At 38.6% G+C, this 16,307-nt stretch overlaps 1 protein-coding gene across 3 annotated transcripts in view; it reads left to right on the top strand.

Annotated features, from left to right (window-relative positions):
• SNCAIP (synuclein alpha interacting protein) overlaps positions 1–14,827 on the top strand; it is a 95,826-nt gene extending 80,999 nt beyond the window's left edge. For 2 of the 3 annotated variants that reach the window (XM_053474018.1, XM_053474023.1), the window contains 7 exons: positions 1,317–1,430; positions 2,396–2,521; positions 4,005–4,174; positions 4,808–4,900; positions 6,218–7,283; positions 8,712–8,782; positions 14,352–14,827. In XM_053474018.1, coding sequence (XP_053329993.1) covers positions 1,317–1,430; positions 2,396–2,521; positions 4,005–4,174; positions 4,808–4,900; positions 6,218–7,283; positions 8,712–8,782; positions 14,352–14,436 — 1,725 coding nt within the window. In that variant the 3' untranslated portion in view covers positions 14,437–14,827. The remainder of the gene's footprint in view (positions 1–1,316; positions 1,431–2,395; positions 2,522–4,004; positions 4,175–4,807; positions 4,901–6,217; positions 7,284–8,711; positions 8,783–14,351) is intronic. The other variant, XM_053474028.1, reaches the window with a different exon arrangement.
• Positions 14,828–16,307: the final 1,480 nt, after the last annotated feature.

Raw genomic sequence — 16,307 nt, 5'->3', positions numbered from 1 at the left:
TGTACCGGATTTCTGATCCACTATTGTTTTAATGGACAAAATTAATTAGATTTTTCTTAAAAAACAAGGATATTTCTAAGCGACCCCAAATGTTTGAATGGTATAATATATATATATATATATATATATATATATATATATATATATATACTGTACATATAAAATATTTTTTTTAATGAAGATTTCATTGGCAAACGGTAACATAATTAGCGTAATAATTTCCAGCCCTAAGGCAAGTATCACAGAAAGGATATATGCCAAGAGCATGTGTGCTTGCTACCCGAGTTCAAGCAGAGCAGCATGATGCTCACGACAGCATGGTGTTAGGACACGGCTCCAAACAACCCAGCAGTGCAAAATAACAGTGCCTAGAAACAGAATGAGATCATCCATCAATTTTATGAGAAGCACCAAACAAAGCGGTTACAATGATCCAAACCCAGCAGGAACAGAGCTCAGTCATACAAGTAGCATAGAATGAAAGTGACCAATAAATTAGGTGAGCGTTACCATTTCTCAATGCATAACAGCTAACCGCAGGCAAAATATAGAATAGCCAGACTGACTATGTATTTGTCATAAGCAGCCAAGAGATAGAAAACTGGAACACGATACATCAAGGGACTGATCAAGGTTGATTAATACTGGCATCCAAGGAACCCTAAGAACTCACCTGGGTGTTTTAACATTAAAAAATGTGAAGTTTAATAAAGCCAAATATGAAGTAATAAGCCTGGTGAAATGCAATCATCCCTTTAATTAGTTCAGTACATGAAAAAAAGCAAAAAAAACCCTTACTAAATTTAGAGCATACTATATATATATATGATGTATCCACGACTGTCTAATTCATTGATCTTGGTCATGGGTAAATACGAATAATGTATAGTTAAAAGGGCTGAGTTGGGCCACCGGTGTGTCGTAGCCACTTGCCAGGTTGCCCCTTTCAGAGTCACCCGTTAGCATGAGCAATGTATGTGCCTGTGAATTTATTGATGATGTGTACGGTATTCTGTGCGCAGTGACTTATTGTATGTTTCTTTGAAACTGAACCAGAGGAACAGAGCATTAAATCAGCGGCCTTTGCAGGGGTATTTTGATAACTCCGGTAACAGTGGATTCCCAAAGCAAGATAACTGCTTAGATACACATTCTGTCTGGGAGGATTTGCCAGAAACTATTAAAGCAAAGAAGCTATAAAAATGATGCATTAGCAGACGGACTTGTGACAGTTATTCATGTTAAGTTAATGTTTATTGGGTGGGTGATGATGTTTGAAGTTTATTAACAGCGTTACCCCATTCTCTTAAATGCAGAAAGGTCAGCTGGAGTGTGTACGGTGGATGGTGAGTGAAACAGAAGCCATTGCAGAGTTAAGCTGTACGAAGGATCACCCGAGCCTTATTCACTATGCAGCCAGCTATGGCCAGGTATACAATTTATCTGAAGTATCATAGCTGTTTAATATATGTTTGTCCTTAAATGTTCTGATACTTAACATCACAGAGTCAGTGTTTATCTAAGTAAGAACAAACTCCACATGTTTGTGGCATTTATTGTTAAATCACCATTTCGGTCTCATTAAGCCGCCATTGTTATGCACGCAAAGTTTCGTGCCGAGTCCTAACCAAATCTGAGATCCTAAGTTAACATAGCAAATGATCCAACCAAGGCTTTTACAAAAAAAAAAATATTTGTTGATGGCAAAAAGAAGATGGGCTTCATTTGGTGGGATCTAGGCAGCTGATATCCAAATGGAAGTCCAAGGGATTTGACGCCAGCTTTTGTATATCCCTTGTGCTGCTTAAAATCCTGTAAACTATTCTAGATTTTTACGGAGAGGGTAGTAGATAAATGGAATAGCCTCGTATCACAAACAGTAGATGCATGGGATAGGCATAAAGCTATACTGAATCTAAGACAAGACCAAGGACTGTTTAAGGTCTGAGTCTCTAGATCAGGAAAAAAGTGGTTCTTATCTGACATCAAATTGTATGGCTTTATGTTTCTGTGTAGTTGATTTGATATTCTTACTAGATGGACTGTAGGGGCCAAGTGAACACTTTTTCTTAATGTTATTTATCTGTGATGAAGAACCCTGCTGCAGGTTTCCTCATTTCAGATGAATAACACCAAGAAAAGCTTATTCTGTTCTGAGCGCACACAAGTGTACAATAGTGTCTGCAAATCTCATTCCAAGTCTATTCCAGCCTGATGCATCCACCAGAGGGAAAATGAACCTCGAAATATATAACGAAAAACAGTTGTTAAGTGTCTTCATAAAACATCGCCTCGTCCTACTGCCAATACACCTAGGCTGTAGTAATCTCTGTTTAACAGCACTTGGGTGTGTGTTCGAAACACTGAGCATTATCCTGCATTTATTCTTACTTAGGAAAAAATACTACTGTGGCTTCTACAGTTTATGCAAGAACAGGGAATTTCTTTGGATGAAATTGACAAATGTGGGAACAGTGCTGTTCACATTGCATCTCAACATGGATACTTGGGTTGTATACAGGTAAAAACAAGTTGGTTTTTTTAATTAAATGTTTGTTAAACACCACAGGTTGTCCGAAATAGTTGCCAAAATGTTTTCTTTGACTGACTTAAGAAAATGAAAATGGAATTGTTTTTAAGCTATATTTTTAAACTCTTTCTTTTTTTATAAACTTTTTTTCCTTAAGGGTAGTCTTATATTCAGGCTTTTTCTTTTTTTTCCTAAATTAATTCAAATTTTGGGGGGTCTTCTTATAATCAGGGTCATGTTATAATCAAGCAAAATCCGGTATTACTGAACATGGCTTGTTTTATGTCAGATGTTGCTTTAGAATTCCACGGCTCCCTCTAGTGGAAGTCCAGTTAAATGTCTGGGACCAATTAACATTGCTCTTGGTATGGTATTTGGTCAGGTTAGTTAAGGATACTTTACCCCCTGCCTGATTATATAATACAAAAACTAGGCCTGTTCATTACTGTACATGATTAGATTTGGGGAATTTAATAGGATTAGCTGTAAAATAGTATTCATATTAAATTGGTATTTCTCCCTATATATGCAACTACTAGTACACCAGGTTCTGTGCAAGGACAGCCAAATAGTAACTGGTGTTCCTTTACTTTAGTCTTTCAACGTCTGTGTTTTGGGAAGACTGGACACAACTTAATGTTTTAAGCAAGTTCTTATGTTGGCGTTACAGAAGGGACATGCCAACTACATTGCATCAGGCCCGGACAGGCCATCTGGCACACTGGAAGTGCGTGCTGCAATGTGGGGTCATCCGCTGGATATGAGAATAAAAACATAGCATATGGCTGCGCATATCCATTCGTCAGCCACACTTACATCATCAGATGACCTCTGGCCTTAAAGTGCCAGGGCCGCCTGGTCATCACCTGAACCATAACTCCTAGGTTGCTCAGCCGGGCACAAATCTGACTGACATCACTTGGATCATATTCCATAGTAGCAGTTCTGCTATAAGTCACCTAAACCTAAAAATGTCTAACGTATCAAAGCTATGTGTGTTTCTCAATAGTTAAGATACCTTTTTTTTTTTCTTTTGTCTCTGTTCTATAATTGAAAACATCAGAAGAACTCTATTCCTTGATAGTGCACCAAAGCAAATGCCAAAAGGTTGTCTGAATTTAATGAGTCAAGTTTTTGGCAATGACTAGCACATTAGCTGTCCTTTAAAATATACATTAATATAGAATGGAAGGGCCAAAATTCCTAATGCTTTATGTTTACTGCCAGATATCATAAACTGACAGAGGATTTTTTTTTATCACAAGAGCTCGGATAGCAAATGTGCACTTTGGCCATGTAAATATTAATTTGTTTTTTTTAGACTAAAACAATTTGTTGAATTATATTTAATGTTTACCATACTCATACATATACTGAAAGAAGTTCTTTCTTAGGAGAAGTAGATTTAATAATTAATTTGTGGCCAAACATCCAACCCAATGACAATTAAAAGAGACCTTTTTGCCTTTTGCAGACTTTGGTAGAATATGGAGCAAATGTGACCATGCAGAACCATGCCGGGGAGAAGCCATCTCAAAGTGCCGAACATCACGGTCATACTGTGTGTGCCAGATACCTGGTGGTGGTGGAAACCTGCATGTCGCTGGCATCGCAAGTCGTCAAACTCACTAAACAGCTAAAAGAGTAAGAGGCTTTAATAAATACACACACACACATTCATACCAAGGCTCCAATTTATACAACTTACATGACATGATTAATTTGCTCAGATTAATTTGCCTGTAATAAATTACAATGCTGGTTTGGAAATAAGGAGGCCTGGGAACCCCTGGAGGTAAAGTGTGGCATTTGGACCCATGTTCTGTCCACTCTTTCAATTTTATATACATCTAGCTCCACCCCTTTAATGTAGCCACACCTCCTCTAGCCTCCTATAGGGAGCAATAGAAGAAAATATCGAGGGGGCATCCCAGGGGTCTCCCTGGCATATTCTGAGATATGGAAATAGGTAAACAAGTAGGTAAACAGAGCATCTGGTATTCACTGACCATAGACATTAAACAAAAATAGGCAGTAACTGAAAAGCTGCTTTTGTGTGCAGTTACCATAAGTTCCAGAGTGTTTCTCTGGTTAGGATCAGATCACACTTCATATGCTTCCATTTACAAGTTGCTTAAATTGTTAAAGGTGAGAACCATGACCATAAAAGCAAAAAAGGCACTTTAGAAGCATGTGGATTTGAGCTACAAAGAACCTAGTGTCATGGAAGGTTGGTGACACATAAAACATGCAGTTTCAACTCCCTATTCTTTACAGGCAGACGGCAGAGCGTATCACTTTACAGACGCACCTTCAACAGCTACTGGAAGCACAGAGGACTGAGAGCAGATCCCTGCCAACTTCCCCTAGGTAATATAATGGATCCCGTTCATGCGTTGCCAGATGATGAAGAAAAAGAAGAAACTGCATAATGTCACATAGGAAGAGAAGCAGATAATAAACACAGAGAGAGGGCAATGTTAAAGTCTGGTTTGCTTTTGCAGGAAGCCTGCATTTCCCGACTTACAAAATGCTCTTTTACACGCCAGACAATTATATCATACATTTTGATGAACACAGTTCTTTCCAGGGATGAGCAAGATCTTGGTATCCACGCCAATGTGAACTATACTCCACTTAGTGTTTAGATAGATGCTCCCCTTGTTATGCTCCATGGAGGTGAAGTCCACCTCAACTGAACCACTAGAAGTATATCTCTTCCAGTGACAAACAGAGATGAATCAGTACAGCTGTCAGTGTTGGCCATAGTGGTCACAGCAAGTCGTGCACATTCCCTATGCAAACCTTTGCTACTCGTTACTGAGTACGTAGGTGTGCATGAAAACATACATGTGTATGTTCATAGGTTTATATTCCATCTGTGGTCACTCGTATTTAACATGGTTAATTATTTGTATGTATCCAATGATGAAACTACACAACCTTCATGTATCTTTTGGTTGTGTCAGTATTGTTATTTTGTTAACCCTTCTACAATAATGCAATATCTCATAATAGTTGGTTTTAAGAAGAACTTTCTGGGAATATCTACATCCTTGCCATATTCTATCTAGTTTTGTTTTTACTCTACTCTCAAATGCACATGGATTAGGTGTACATTTTTACAATCTCGAGTTTCATATCTTTTACATTCATGTATCTATAATAAGAGTAAAGTTAGAAAACCTATTATATTTATGACTACCTGACCAACTACAGTGTGATAGGTCAGATATACAGAAAACGTATACTCTTTGTATGATTTTTCATATAATATGTGCTTTTAGGATATGTATACACCCCTCATTCCCTGACCTGATTCTTCAATTTAAAAAGATGGAAAATAAGCGTTTAGGACAGTTTCTAAACTCTAGAGCCCTTAATTTAAGCGCAGTGGCTTCTCACATATATCATGAAGAGTTCTGGATATAAGAATTTTGATTCAACATTAGGGATGAGTATAACACAGATTGAATTTCAAAACAATACTGATTTGTTTTCAGCTGCAAGATATATCCCAGGTGCATTTTCAGATTGTGCACATACTATATGTTATGAATGATGTGCTATACAGATTATTACTGTGTGTGTTAAGTATATGTGTTCCAGCTGCCTTGTATGGTGTGTACATGGTGCTTAGCCAAAGGGCTTTTGGGCTTCCTTCATCTGCTCTTGTCTTTTTAACAGTTCACCTTCCTCCCCTGCTTCGAGCAGCGGCCAATGGAAAACAACAGAATCTGATGATGTGACACAAAAGAACAAACTCAACAGTATTCACGAAAGTTATCAAAGCCTAGGGTCTACAATTCCTAGCAGACTACGGTGTAGAACACTGGATGATGAATCTGATAAAATCTTGCGCCAGCTACTGGGGAAGGAGATTGTAGAGAATGCCTCCACACTGCCTGTTTCTGAAAAATGTACACTAGAACTTCAAGATCAAAGTCAAACAAGTCGAATCGGGAAAAAGATACCACCTGAAAAGAGAGAGTTTAAGCTAGCACGTCTACGACAACTTATGCAAAGGTCTCTCAGCGAGTCTGATACAGACTCAAATAATTCAGAAGATCAAAAGAATACTCCAGTCCGAAAAATTGATAAGCCAAGACCACAACCAATAGTGGAAAATGTGGAAAATGCTGAGAATCTTCAGCTAATGATAAAAAGACATACTCAATCAAGCAATGCAAATCGACGATTTCCATTTGCAATGAAAGCTTCCAAATCAGTGGATGGTCATAGTCCATCCCCAACATCTGAAAGCAGTGATCCAGACTATGAGACTCATTACCAAATGGGGAGCCTATCACAATCTTTAGGACCAACAGAGTCTTCTAGTCCCACAAGCGGCAGCTCCTCTGCCCAAAAAACAACTAGCCCTAAAAGTGCTTTAAAGTCTCCCTCTTCGAAACGCAGGACTTCACAAAATCTGAAACTTCGAGTGACTTTTGAGGAACCCGTGGTTCAGGTGGAACAGATTGAGGGAGAACCACATTCAGAAAAAGATAAAGACAGTGGCAAAACTGTTCAAAAGTCTTCTTCTACTAATGAAACTGGTGAACATCAAAAAAGACCATTTGGTGCATTTCGTTCAATCATGGAATCTTTTAGTAGCAACCAAAACAACAACAATAATTACCAAACAGTCAATGTTGCCAAAACATCGTCATCACTACCCTTTACCTCAATAGGAAAGAAGTCAGCTGACACAAAGTCATCTTCTACAAATGGCACCAAAGGAAAGAATAAAACGGTAAGTGTACACTTTAGAAAAGGTTATATGTGGGAACATTTCTGTTTAGAAAGAAAGTTGTACAGGTTAAGACCTGCAAACCTGCTCAGCTTGAACTTGTGAGACATTTGGTGGGGTTGCAAAAAAAGGGCCCTAGTTCATCCCAGAATAGCCTTAAAATGTATATACCGTATTGGCTCAGATATAGGCCGCCCCCGTATATAGGCCGCACCCTAAAAGTTTGGTGCTTTTTTAAAGAAAAAGTTTTTTTCTTTAAAAAAAGCACCAGAAAAACATGCTGCCACTCTGTCCCCCCCCGAGATATGCTGCCACTCTGTCTCCCTTCCGAGATATGCTGCCACTGTCCTCCCCCCCCGAGATATGCTGCCACTGTCCTCCCCCCCGAGATATGCTGCCACTCTGTCTTCCCCCCGAGATATGCTGCCGCTGTCCTCCCCCCGAGATATGCTGCCACTGTCCCCCCCGAGATATGCTGCCACTCTGTCTCCCCCCGAGATATGCTGCCACTGTCTCCCCCCCGAGATATGCTGCCACTGTCCTCCCCCCGAGATATGCTGCCACTGTCCTCCCCCCCGAGATATGCTGCCACTGTCCTCCCCCCGAGATATGCTGCTACTGTCCTCCTCCTCCCCCCTCGAGATATGCTGCCACTGTCCTCCCCCCCCCGAGATATGCTGCCACTCTGCCCCCCCCGACTTACCAGAGCAGACTCCTGGGTGTCTTGCGGGGCCGGCGGGGGACATCTACGCAATACACGTATACAACTTCCGGTGCCGGCACTCAGCGGATGTGCCGGCACCGGAAGTTGTATACGCGTATTGCGTAGATGTCCCCCGCCGGCCCCGCAAGACACCCGGGAGTCTGCTCTGGTAAGTCTTGGGGGCAGAGGTAAAACGCATCGTGCGGACGGTAACCGGCTGCGGCGATGCGGGTAAACAACCTCCGCTGCCGGGACATCTGCACGATGTGCTTTAACAATCTCCCGTGCCGGCATCCCCCCCCCCGTGGAAAGTGCTGGCAGGGGAGGCTGTCTGAGCGTATCAGAGAGTAGGATGCATGTCCCCTGCACCGCTGCGGGGGATCGGTATCCTAAACCTGCTGCCTGCCCGGCGCCCAGGACTGCATGACCCGGGCGTCGGGCGCTAGGCCCCGTATATAGGCCGCACCCCCACTTTAAAGACTTAAAGTGGGGGGGGAAAGTGCGGCCTATATTCGAGCCAATACGGTATTATAGATTTTAACACTGTCAGCTCTTTTATTTGGAAAATGAAAATTAACACCACGTTGAGTTAATGTTTTTGCTAAATAAATACAGTTTTGTTTTCTCACACTTAGCCATTGCACAGTAGATCTAAAGCATTCTGTTGGTTTTGATGTGGACTGCATTCTGCATGTTGCATGCACTGATATCTGTATTGCAATCCCTAGGAGCCTTTCACCTGCTATGCCAATCATTGCTCTAGGGTACTGCTTGAGGACCTCCTTCCTAATCATGCATGGTATGTGGTGGGGTTGATTGAAGGGTCTTTCTTTTCTCCTCTGTGTCTGCACCGTACGTTCGATTGCTTTTCTTCACATGATGATAAATAAAGGGAAACCAAATGCTTCTGCCTGCTCCAATTGAAACCATATATCCACTTTTCCTGCTGACAGTTCTAGCGATGCAGATTTGGCTGTATTGGTTATTCTCGTATAAAAAGGGAAGTCCCACTCGTAAATCCAGATTGCTGCGTACTACATCTTGGCATAACACGTAGTCTCTGCTGAGCAAAAGTCATTTTGCAGATGATATGAATGGAAATTAAATTTCCTGTCATGTGTGGGAAAGTCACCTCCAAATTATGAAAGCTGTGGTGTCCGACCAGGAGATGAATTTCGTTTTTTCAGTCATTTTCAACATGCTTAACATAGTCAGAGAGCGTTATATACATGCATCATATATGTATACATGGAAAAGAATATAAAGAACCTGTTTGGCCGTTGGTAAATATTCAAGATAACCTTATAAACATCTGTTTAAATTCCCTTGCTGTATTAATATCTGAATCATAGGGCAAGGAAGAACAGTGATGCGGGAGTCTGTGCTTACCCAGTGAATTAAAAAAACAGCCTAATTAATTTTATTAAGGTAAACAAGTTGCTAGGAGTCAAGTACAGAAAAATATTGAAAAATCTTTAAGAACCCATATCTTAAGTTTTTGTTTTTTGGATAATTATAATTAAAGATTTTTACCTACCTAACGTGAAACTCTTTGGACATGTTGAGCCACCTCTTACTTTGCGTGTTATATTTACTAGTTATAGGATAGAATAGGGTTTCTTCCCCATCTGTTTTTTTGTGTATGTTGTCCACTGCAGTTACATTATTGGAGAATTTTATTCTCTTTCACGGATACCCCGGCGAATGTTTTGTTCCGAGTACATACCAGAAATGTTCTTTTTTACTTTTGTTTTCTGAAATAGTTAGTCATATGTTTTTTGAATTAAGGGGCTTGCATTCATCACTAGCAGACCACATTCCCAATGTTTTAGGACAAATTAAGCATAGCAAAACAAGGCATGGTGTGAAAAGTCTGGTATTTGTTACAAGAGCATGTTTGAAATACTTCACTGTCCATTGGATATATTATAAGCAGCCATCTCTAAATGGAAAAAAAATGCTCCAAGAAGGAAAATTGGTACCCTTCTCCTATTTTTCTGATTAAGGAAATTATTTTGTGCAAACATGATATAATGAGTAACAGTTCCGTTTATTGACACTAAAGACTTTTCACGTTAGCACATTGACACTGGAGGTCTGGAATGTCCAGATGCCTCTCCCAGCTAATTTATGTCATCATTCACAGATACACCACCATATTAGAGAAGTAAACATCAATTTTGAAACTGTGTGGGTGCTAGCCACAAATCCATTTTTCAACTAGATGCTTTCAATTAGTTTTTCTAAACATCCATAGTACATCTGTCTTTTATGACATTGCATTCTAAATACATAGACATTAATATGTAGTTGGCTAAGGGGGGACATACCAAGACATTTTGGACAATGCTATGCTTCCAACTTTGTGGAAACAGTTTGGGGAAGATCCTTTCCTATTCCAGCATGACTGTGCCCAGGGCACAAAGCAAGATCCATACAGACATGGTTGGATGAGTTTGGTGTGGAAGAACTTGACCGGCCCACACAGAGCCCTGACCTCAACCCCATCAAACACCTTTGGGATGAACTGGAACAGAGACTGCAGGCCAGACCTTCTCGTCAAACCATCAGTGCCTATGTATTTTGAATGCGATGTCATAAAATTCCCTGTTGGTGTAATGGTCCGGTGTCCCAATACTTCTGTAGTATATATATATATATATGAACAGATTTAAAGATAAAGATTAATAAGATCCCTGTAGCACCACTGCTTAGTAGGCCGACTAAAACTTAGATAATTGATTTCTGTAACCAGCGCAATAATTCTATGGAGGACTGTCCTGGGTCAGCAAAGCCTCCATATTTCACTTCAGCTCGGCACTGCGTATTCCCAAATGGCGGAGTGTGGGATATGACATCATACGCCGATGCTCAAATGGAGGCCAAGGCACATGTGTCCCCTTATTCATTGTTCCAAGTGATCCTAAAAAGCCAAGATCAGGGCAATATAACTCTATAGTGATGGCTACAATCAAACAGCTCTTTTTGGACTTAATGTCTCACTGTCAGCTCAAAATATTTAAGTGGGAACTATCTCCCCAAAAATCTAAATGTTATGTTGAGTAGTTGTGTGCAATATGCATTGTGTTCCAGTTTTTTCTGCTCCAGTGGTGTTGGGTTAATCCACCCCTCTTACACTTCACTTTCTTTTACATTGTTTGTGTCACTCTTTTGTAGGTAGATTTTTTCTCATGCTTTTCTCCCAAAGAGAGAGCTCACTTCTTTCCCAGTCACACTGCATTAACGTAAAAAATCCCAACCTACTGAGAGTTCCTCTTGTCAAGGGTAGTTGTACCATTGAAGTATGTCTATGAAATGTATTTTATTGAGCTGCTAAAACTATAGAGGGGAATCTAACTTAACGTAATATGTGAGAATTGAAGAATTGAAATTGAGAGAAGCTTGCTCCCAGTTTTTGGGTCATGGGGCTTAGGAAAATCCATATTCATATTCAGCCCCAAAATAACCCTGCACACCTCCTGCAAGCAAAATAGCTAGTGACAGGCAGGGAAACGGGCAAATGCTCATGGGAGTTTGCGAGCAGGGCCATCTCCACCTAATCTATCGGTCTGTCAATTCTCGTCTTGTCATACCCCTTGAATATATGTATTGTATTAAGCGCTGCGTAAATTGTTGGCGCTTTATAAATAAAATATAATAATAATAATAATGTTTATAGGCTATTTATAAATGTAAAACACTTAATCTATAGATTGTGTAATGCATCATGTAAGCCACTAGGACATCAAACTTTTCACAGTTACACTCAGTTTCTATCTCAACACGCACTATTTTATTCTGGTAATTGTTAAGTTATTTTATGCTGCCCACTTTTTTATTTACTTGTGATTGATAATTCCCATACTTTTGCTGTATTTATTGTACTTTTAGGAAAATGGCAAGAGAAGAGCTGTAAAGACGATGAGTATATCCACTCAAACCGGGGAAAACTGAACGTAGTCATCAGGGAAAGAAACCACTTAACACTACAACGTAACACACGGAGGGGAAAAAACACTACACGTGACATTTAGCTCATGTTTCACTGCATTTTTAATAAAATAACAAAATCATTGATTAAAAAAAGACTGATTTCTTATTAGTAATCCATATTATACATATTAAGCTTCCATACCCCACCAGACAGATGCTTAAATTAATGGAAAAGCTACATTTTATAATTTTTGTCTGATTATATATAATTAGAAAGTCTTTCTATAGTCACTCTCCCAAATATACATGTTTATTGTGATTCAGTTTCTGCTTCACTTATAATGTATTTTCTTACAAACAACATCTGCTGTCTAAAGATTTTTGGTAAATTACAGAAAAAAAAGTAAATTTGACATTTTAATGCTCTTGGTGTACTTTCAATGGATGATCCATCATTCTTAATGAAAAATAAAAATCGATCTAAATGAACATCTGCATGTATAAGTTTGATAGCCTGCCAAATAATAGTGCATGTCATTTCATAACTGCATTAACAGGTTAAAAAAAAAAAACTTAATATGAAACCCTAGATTTATTATTATTGAAAGAACTATTCAATATTTTGTAATTGGATAACGAAAATATATTTTTGTAAATTATCTTCTAAATCTTGGTGTATTGGTCTATGTTCTACAAGCTGACATCATTCAAAAGAAGAACGGGGTTTGTTGAATGAGTTAACTTCCCCACAGCTGTATCATCCACACAACACGCCAAAAACATATCACAGATGTGCTTTGCACACTAAGCACTTTTGCAGTTGTGTCGTACAACATCTGACAGCTGCTTGAGTTCTAAGTTCAAAAATGATGCATGTTCAGTATTAATCCACAGAGCACACACCAGCATTATGTATGTGAAATGCAAGGTTTCCATACAGCCAAGCCAGGCCCTTAAAGGGGAACTTCCACTTCATTTTGTTACTACTAGTATTTACGTGTTCTAGTTGTGTTTATCTTAGTCTAGTCTACCAGTCAAGCACCCTGACATCGTATCATATTGCCTTGTGGTAGACGATAGAATGCCTCAGTCTCAATCACCCAGCCTGACACTCTGACTAATGAAAGTATATGGAGGAAAGGATATTATTCTACAAGCAGGACATTAGTGTTTCCTTAAATGATCAGCTCAGTCATGTTTGAGCAGAAATTATCATGTGACAGATAAAGGACATTTATTTGAGCAAAATGAAATAAAAATATGTTTTGATAAATATTAACCTATATTACCGTATATACAGTAGGTTTATTTTATGCGCATAGAAAAGATATTTTCTTCTCCTTCAAAAACTAAGCTGAAAACCACTACATGTTGTTTGTTTGACAGCTAAGCATAAATAAAGTTTTAAGTCGTAAACGGAATTATTAAACAAAGGCAATTAGTGCGTTCGGTAAGTAAAAGCATAGAGAGATTATTAGGAAAATAATCTTTTCTCATTAGGCATGTTCACCCTTTAACATCTTGTCTAGTAACAGTCTGAGTAACTTCTTTGCAAATCTAGTGCCGTTACCGTGGACATATTTTACATCAAATTTGTTGCTTCGCTATTTGTATTTGGAAAAGTCAAAGCTGTAGCTAATCCCATTTGTAATCTGGTATCACTAACGTAGGGTGATTGCTAGATTGCGCTTCTAATCAGTGGTGCTTAAAACCCCATGCAGTGGGTCATAATTGTACTACAGATTTGCAGTATACATTTTTCATAAGCTTCCTAGGTAAAAACGAGAGATCTAACCACACCTTAATTGGTCAAATTCATGGAGTGCTCCTAGGGAGTACTTCCTGTGTGAGTTGGCACAAAATTGGACAAAATGCGAATAAGGTTTTAAGTTGAGTGTGGTTAGGGACAGAAGAAAAAGGAGGAGAATCAGACATTATTATGGAAGATACAAACACCAATAACCACTCAGCTGGAGAAGAAGACAATGGTGTAACACCTAAGTCCAAAAGCATCATTGGTTTCGATGACTTCTACTCATTATTGTATTAAGGGAGGCAATACAACTGTTCAACTAATTTCTTGTTTAGATTACCCCCAGGTTAGCTCCCTATTGTTTGATGACCTAGCTCGATCGGATTTAGATTATGTCGATATTTAGCGGCATCTGTAAAACAATAGTAAGGTTTCTGGACATTACTGAAATTGTTAATAATGAACTGGTTTAGGTTTGACTTCTTTTTTAGAAAATAAAAGGCTTAAAGACGCTTTCAATAAAGGTTTTGTTTGCCTAGAAATGTTCATCAATGCGAACACCAAAATGTCAAGCTAATATGTTGACACCTTGAAGGACAGCACGGTGTTGTGGGGCAAGTACAGAAAAACTCACAATAATAATCAACACTTCTTATAATTACAATTTCATTTCTGCTTTCAGGCGTGATGCAGTTGATGGGACTTTAAAGATTTTATACAATGGAAATACTGCAGAAGACGAAGAGATGCAAGAATTATTTCTCTAATTATTTGAAACTCTTCAAATTGAACAATCACCAGCAATATTGTGTTTTTACAGATGCCTTACATTTATAATGTCATTGTGTTTCCAAGGTTGTAAACATATAAGTTGTTTTTAGGCGTGGGGCAACTTTCTCATTCCCTACTAAATGTTAGGTAAACATTATTTGGTTTTATCTTGTTCTTATCACATGTCCACAAAAGATCTGCATCTTCTGACTCAGATTCGCTCATCTACGTGCCTCATATTGCAATGAATTTTGAATAATGGTAAATGGTATTTATTGTTGACAACAAAGTGTGTTCTGTTGCTCGTAACGATACCAGAATATGTGACCTTTATAATATTATTCTGTTCTGTATGTACTCTTCGTAACTCATTTGTTATTAGACCAACGTTTAAAAAAAAAATCAGTATTTATTTTTGAAGATAATTCTTCAAATTGCTGGAATAATTCCAGGATCTCAAACATTAAATTTCCCTCAAGATAGAAGTAGAACACAGAAAAAATCTACAATTCACAGATTGATTAACCCATTGTCACCAAAAAGTGGCGTGTGACTAAAGTACTAAAACCAGTTAGTGTTTATGTATAAACTAATTTTATTAGTGTGATGTTTTTGAGGACGATTTAAAAAACCAACAAACAAAAACATTAACCTGAAAAATGAAAGATAACATTTCAGTAGAAACTTTCTAGGGAGTATTTCTTTAAGAGAAATTTCGAAGGTAAAGTCTGGCTAAATGTTGGATCATGTTCGGATCTGTTTGTGTTTTCTCCTAAGGCATTTTGAGCCCACAGCCTGTTACTGGGTTTTCATGAACTTAATTAACCCTTGATATGCCTAGGGGTAGAATTTATGAAACACAAGTGAGGTTATTTAGTTGTTTGTTGCTGATGGTCAACAATACAGGTGCCAAGAACAGACTTCTTTTATAATCCGACCAAATCTACAAGTTTATTTCATGCTGAACGGAGAGAAATACATTCAGGGCAGTAAAAACCTACCACCGTGATGGCAATTGGTGATTAATTTACATCTTACACAATTATACCCTGAAGTTTAAGGTTCCGTTATGTAAAAGTAGAGTTTGATTATTGATGCCATATAAGATAATGGGACCTTTGTCTCTCGCACTAAGAATCTAGAGAGGTAATAGCTTATGCTCTGTTGTTTTGCTTGGTGGTAGAACAAAAACATTAAAATTACACACTAAGAAAAGGCATAACATTGCCGTTATAAAAAAAACATTGTACACTTCCTTTTCCCACAGTTAGATTTCTATGGAACATTTAAATGGTGCATTAATCAAATAGCTTAAACAACCATATCATCTGAAAAACAAAATATCTTTGGCTTTTATCTTTGGGTATAAATTTAATGCAGCTAGTAACAAAAAAAAATTGTCAGGGGACAACATGCACTAAATAAAACTAGTTCATAAAAAAGTGACATTTGGACTTCACAGAAAAATGGAACTTTCGCACAAACTTCTTATTGAAGTTTATAATGGTCTAAAGTTTGAAACAACATTAGACTGTCTGTAACAGCGGGTCTCAGACTGAGGTCACTGGCAGAAACAAGAGGTCACAGGGAATTCAACTGTGTTCAGGCACTCAACCCCACAGTGCCCCGATGCTATGCACCAACCGAACAGGTTTCTCTTGTGATATAATAATATGATATAAAATGAGGCGAGATCTGTGCACCCAATGACATAATGCAGTACACCTAGTCACTCTGCGCCTGCAGTGACGTACTCAGTTCCACTAGGCAAGCTGATTAATAACCATGTATTGCGGAACTGTATGTATGCATGTATGTGGTTCAGGTCCCATTCAAACTTACATGGAATCCCCCATTGTACCCCTAG

This window comes from Spea bombifrons, chromosome 1 (genome assembly GCF_027358695.1).
Source record: "Spea bombifrons isolate aSpeBom1 chromosome 1, aSpeBom1.2.pri, whole genome shotgun sequence".
In the NCBI taxonomy this organism is placed as follows: Eukaryota; Metazoa; Chordata; class Amphibia; order Anura; family Pelobatidae; genus Spea; species Spea bombifrons.
This window is presented reverse-complemented; position numbering and strand designations above follow the sequence as displayed.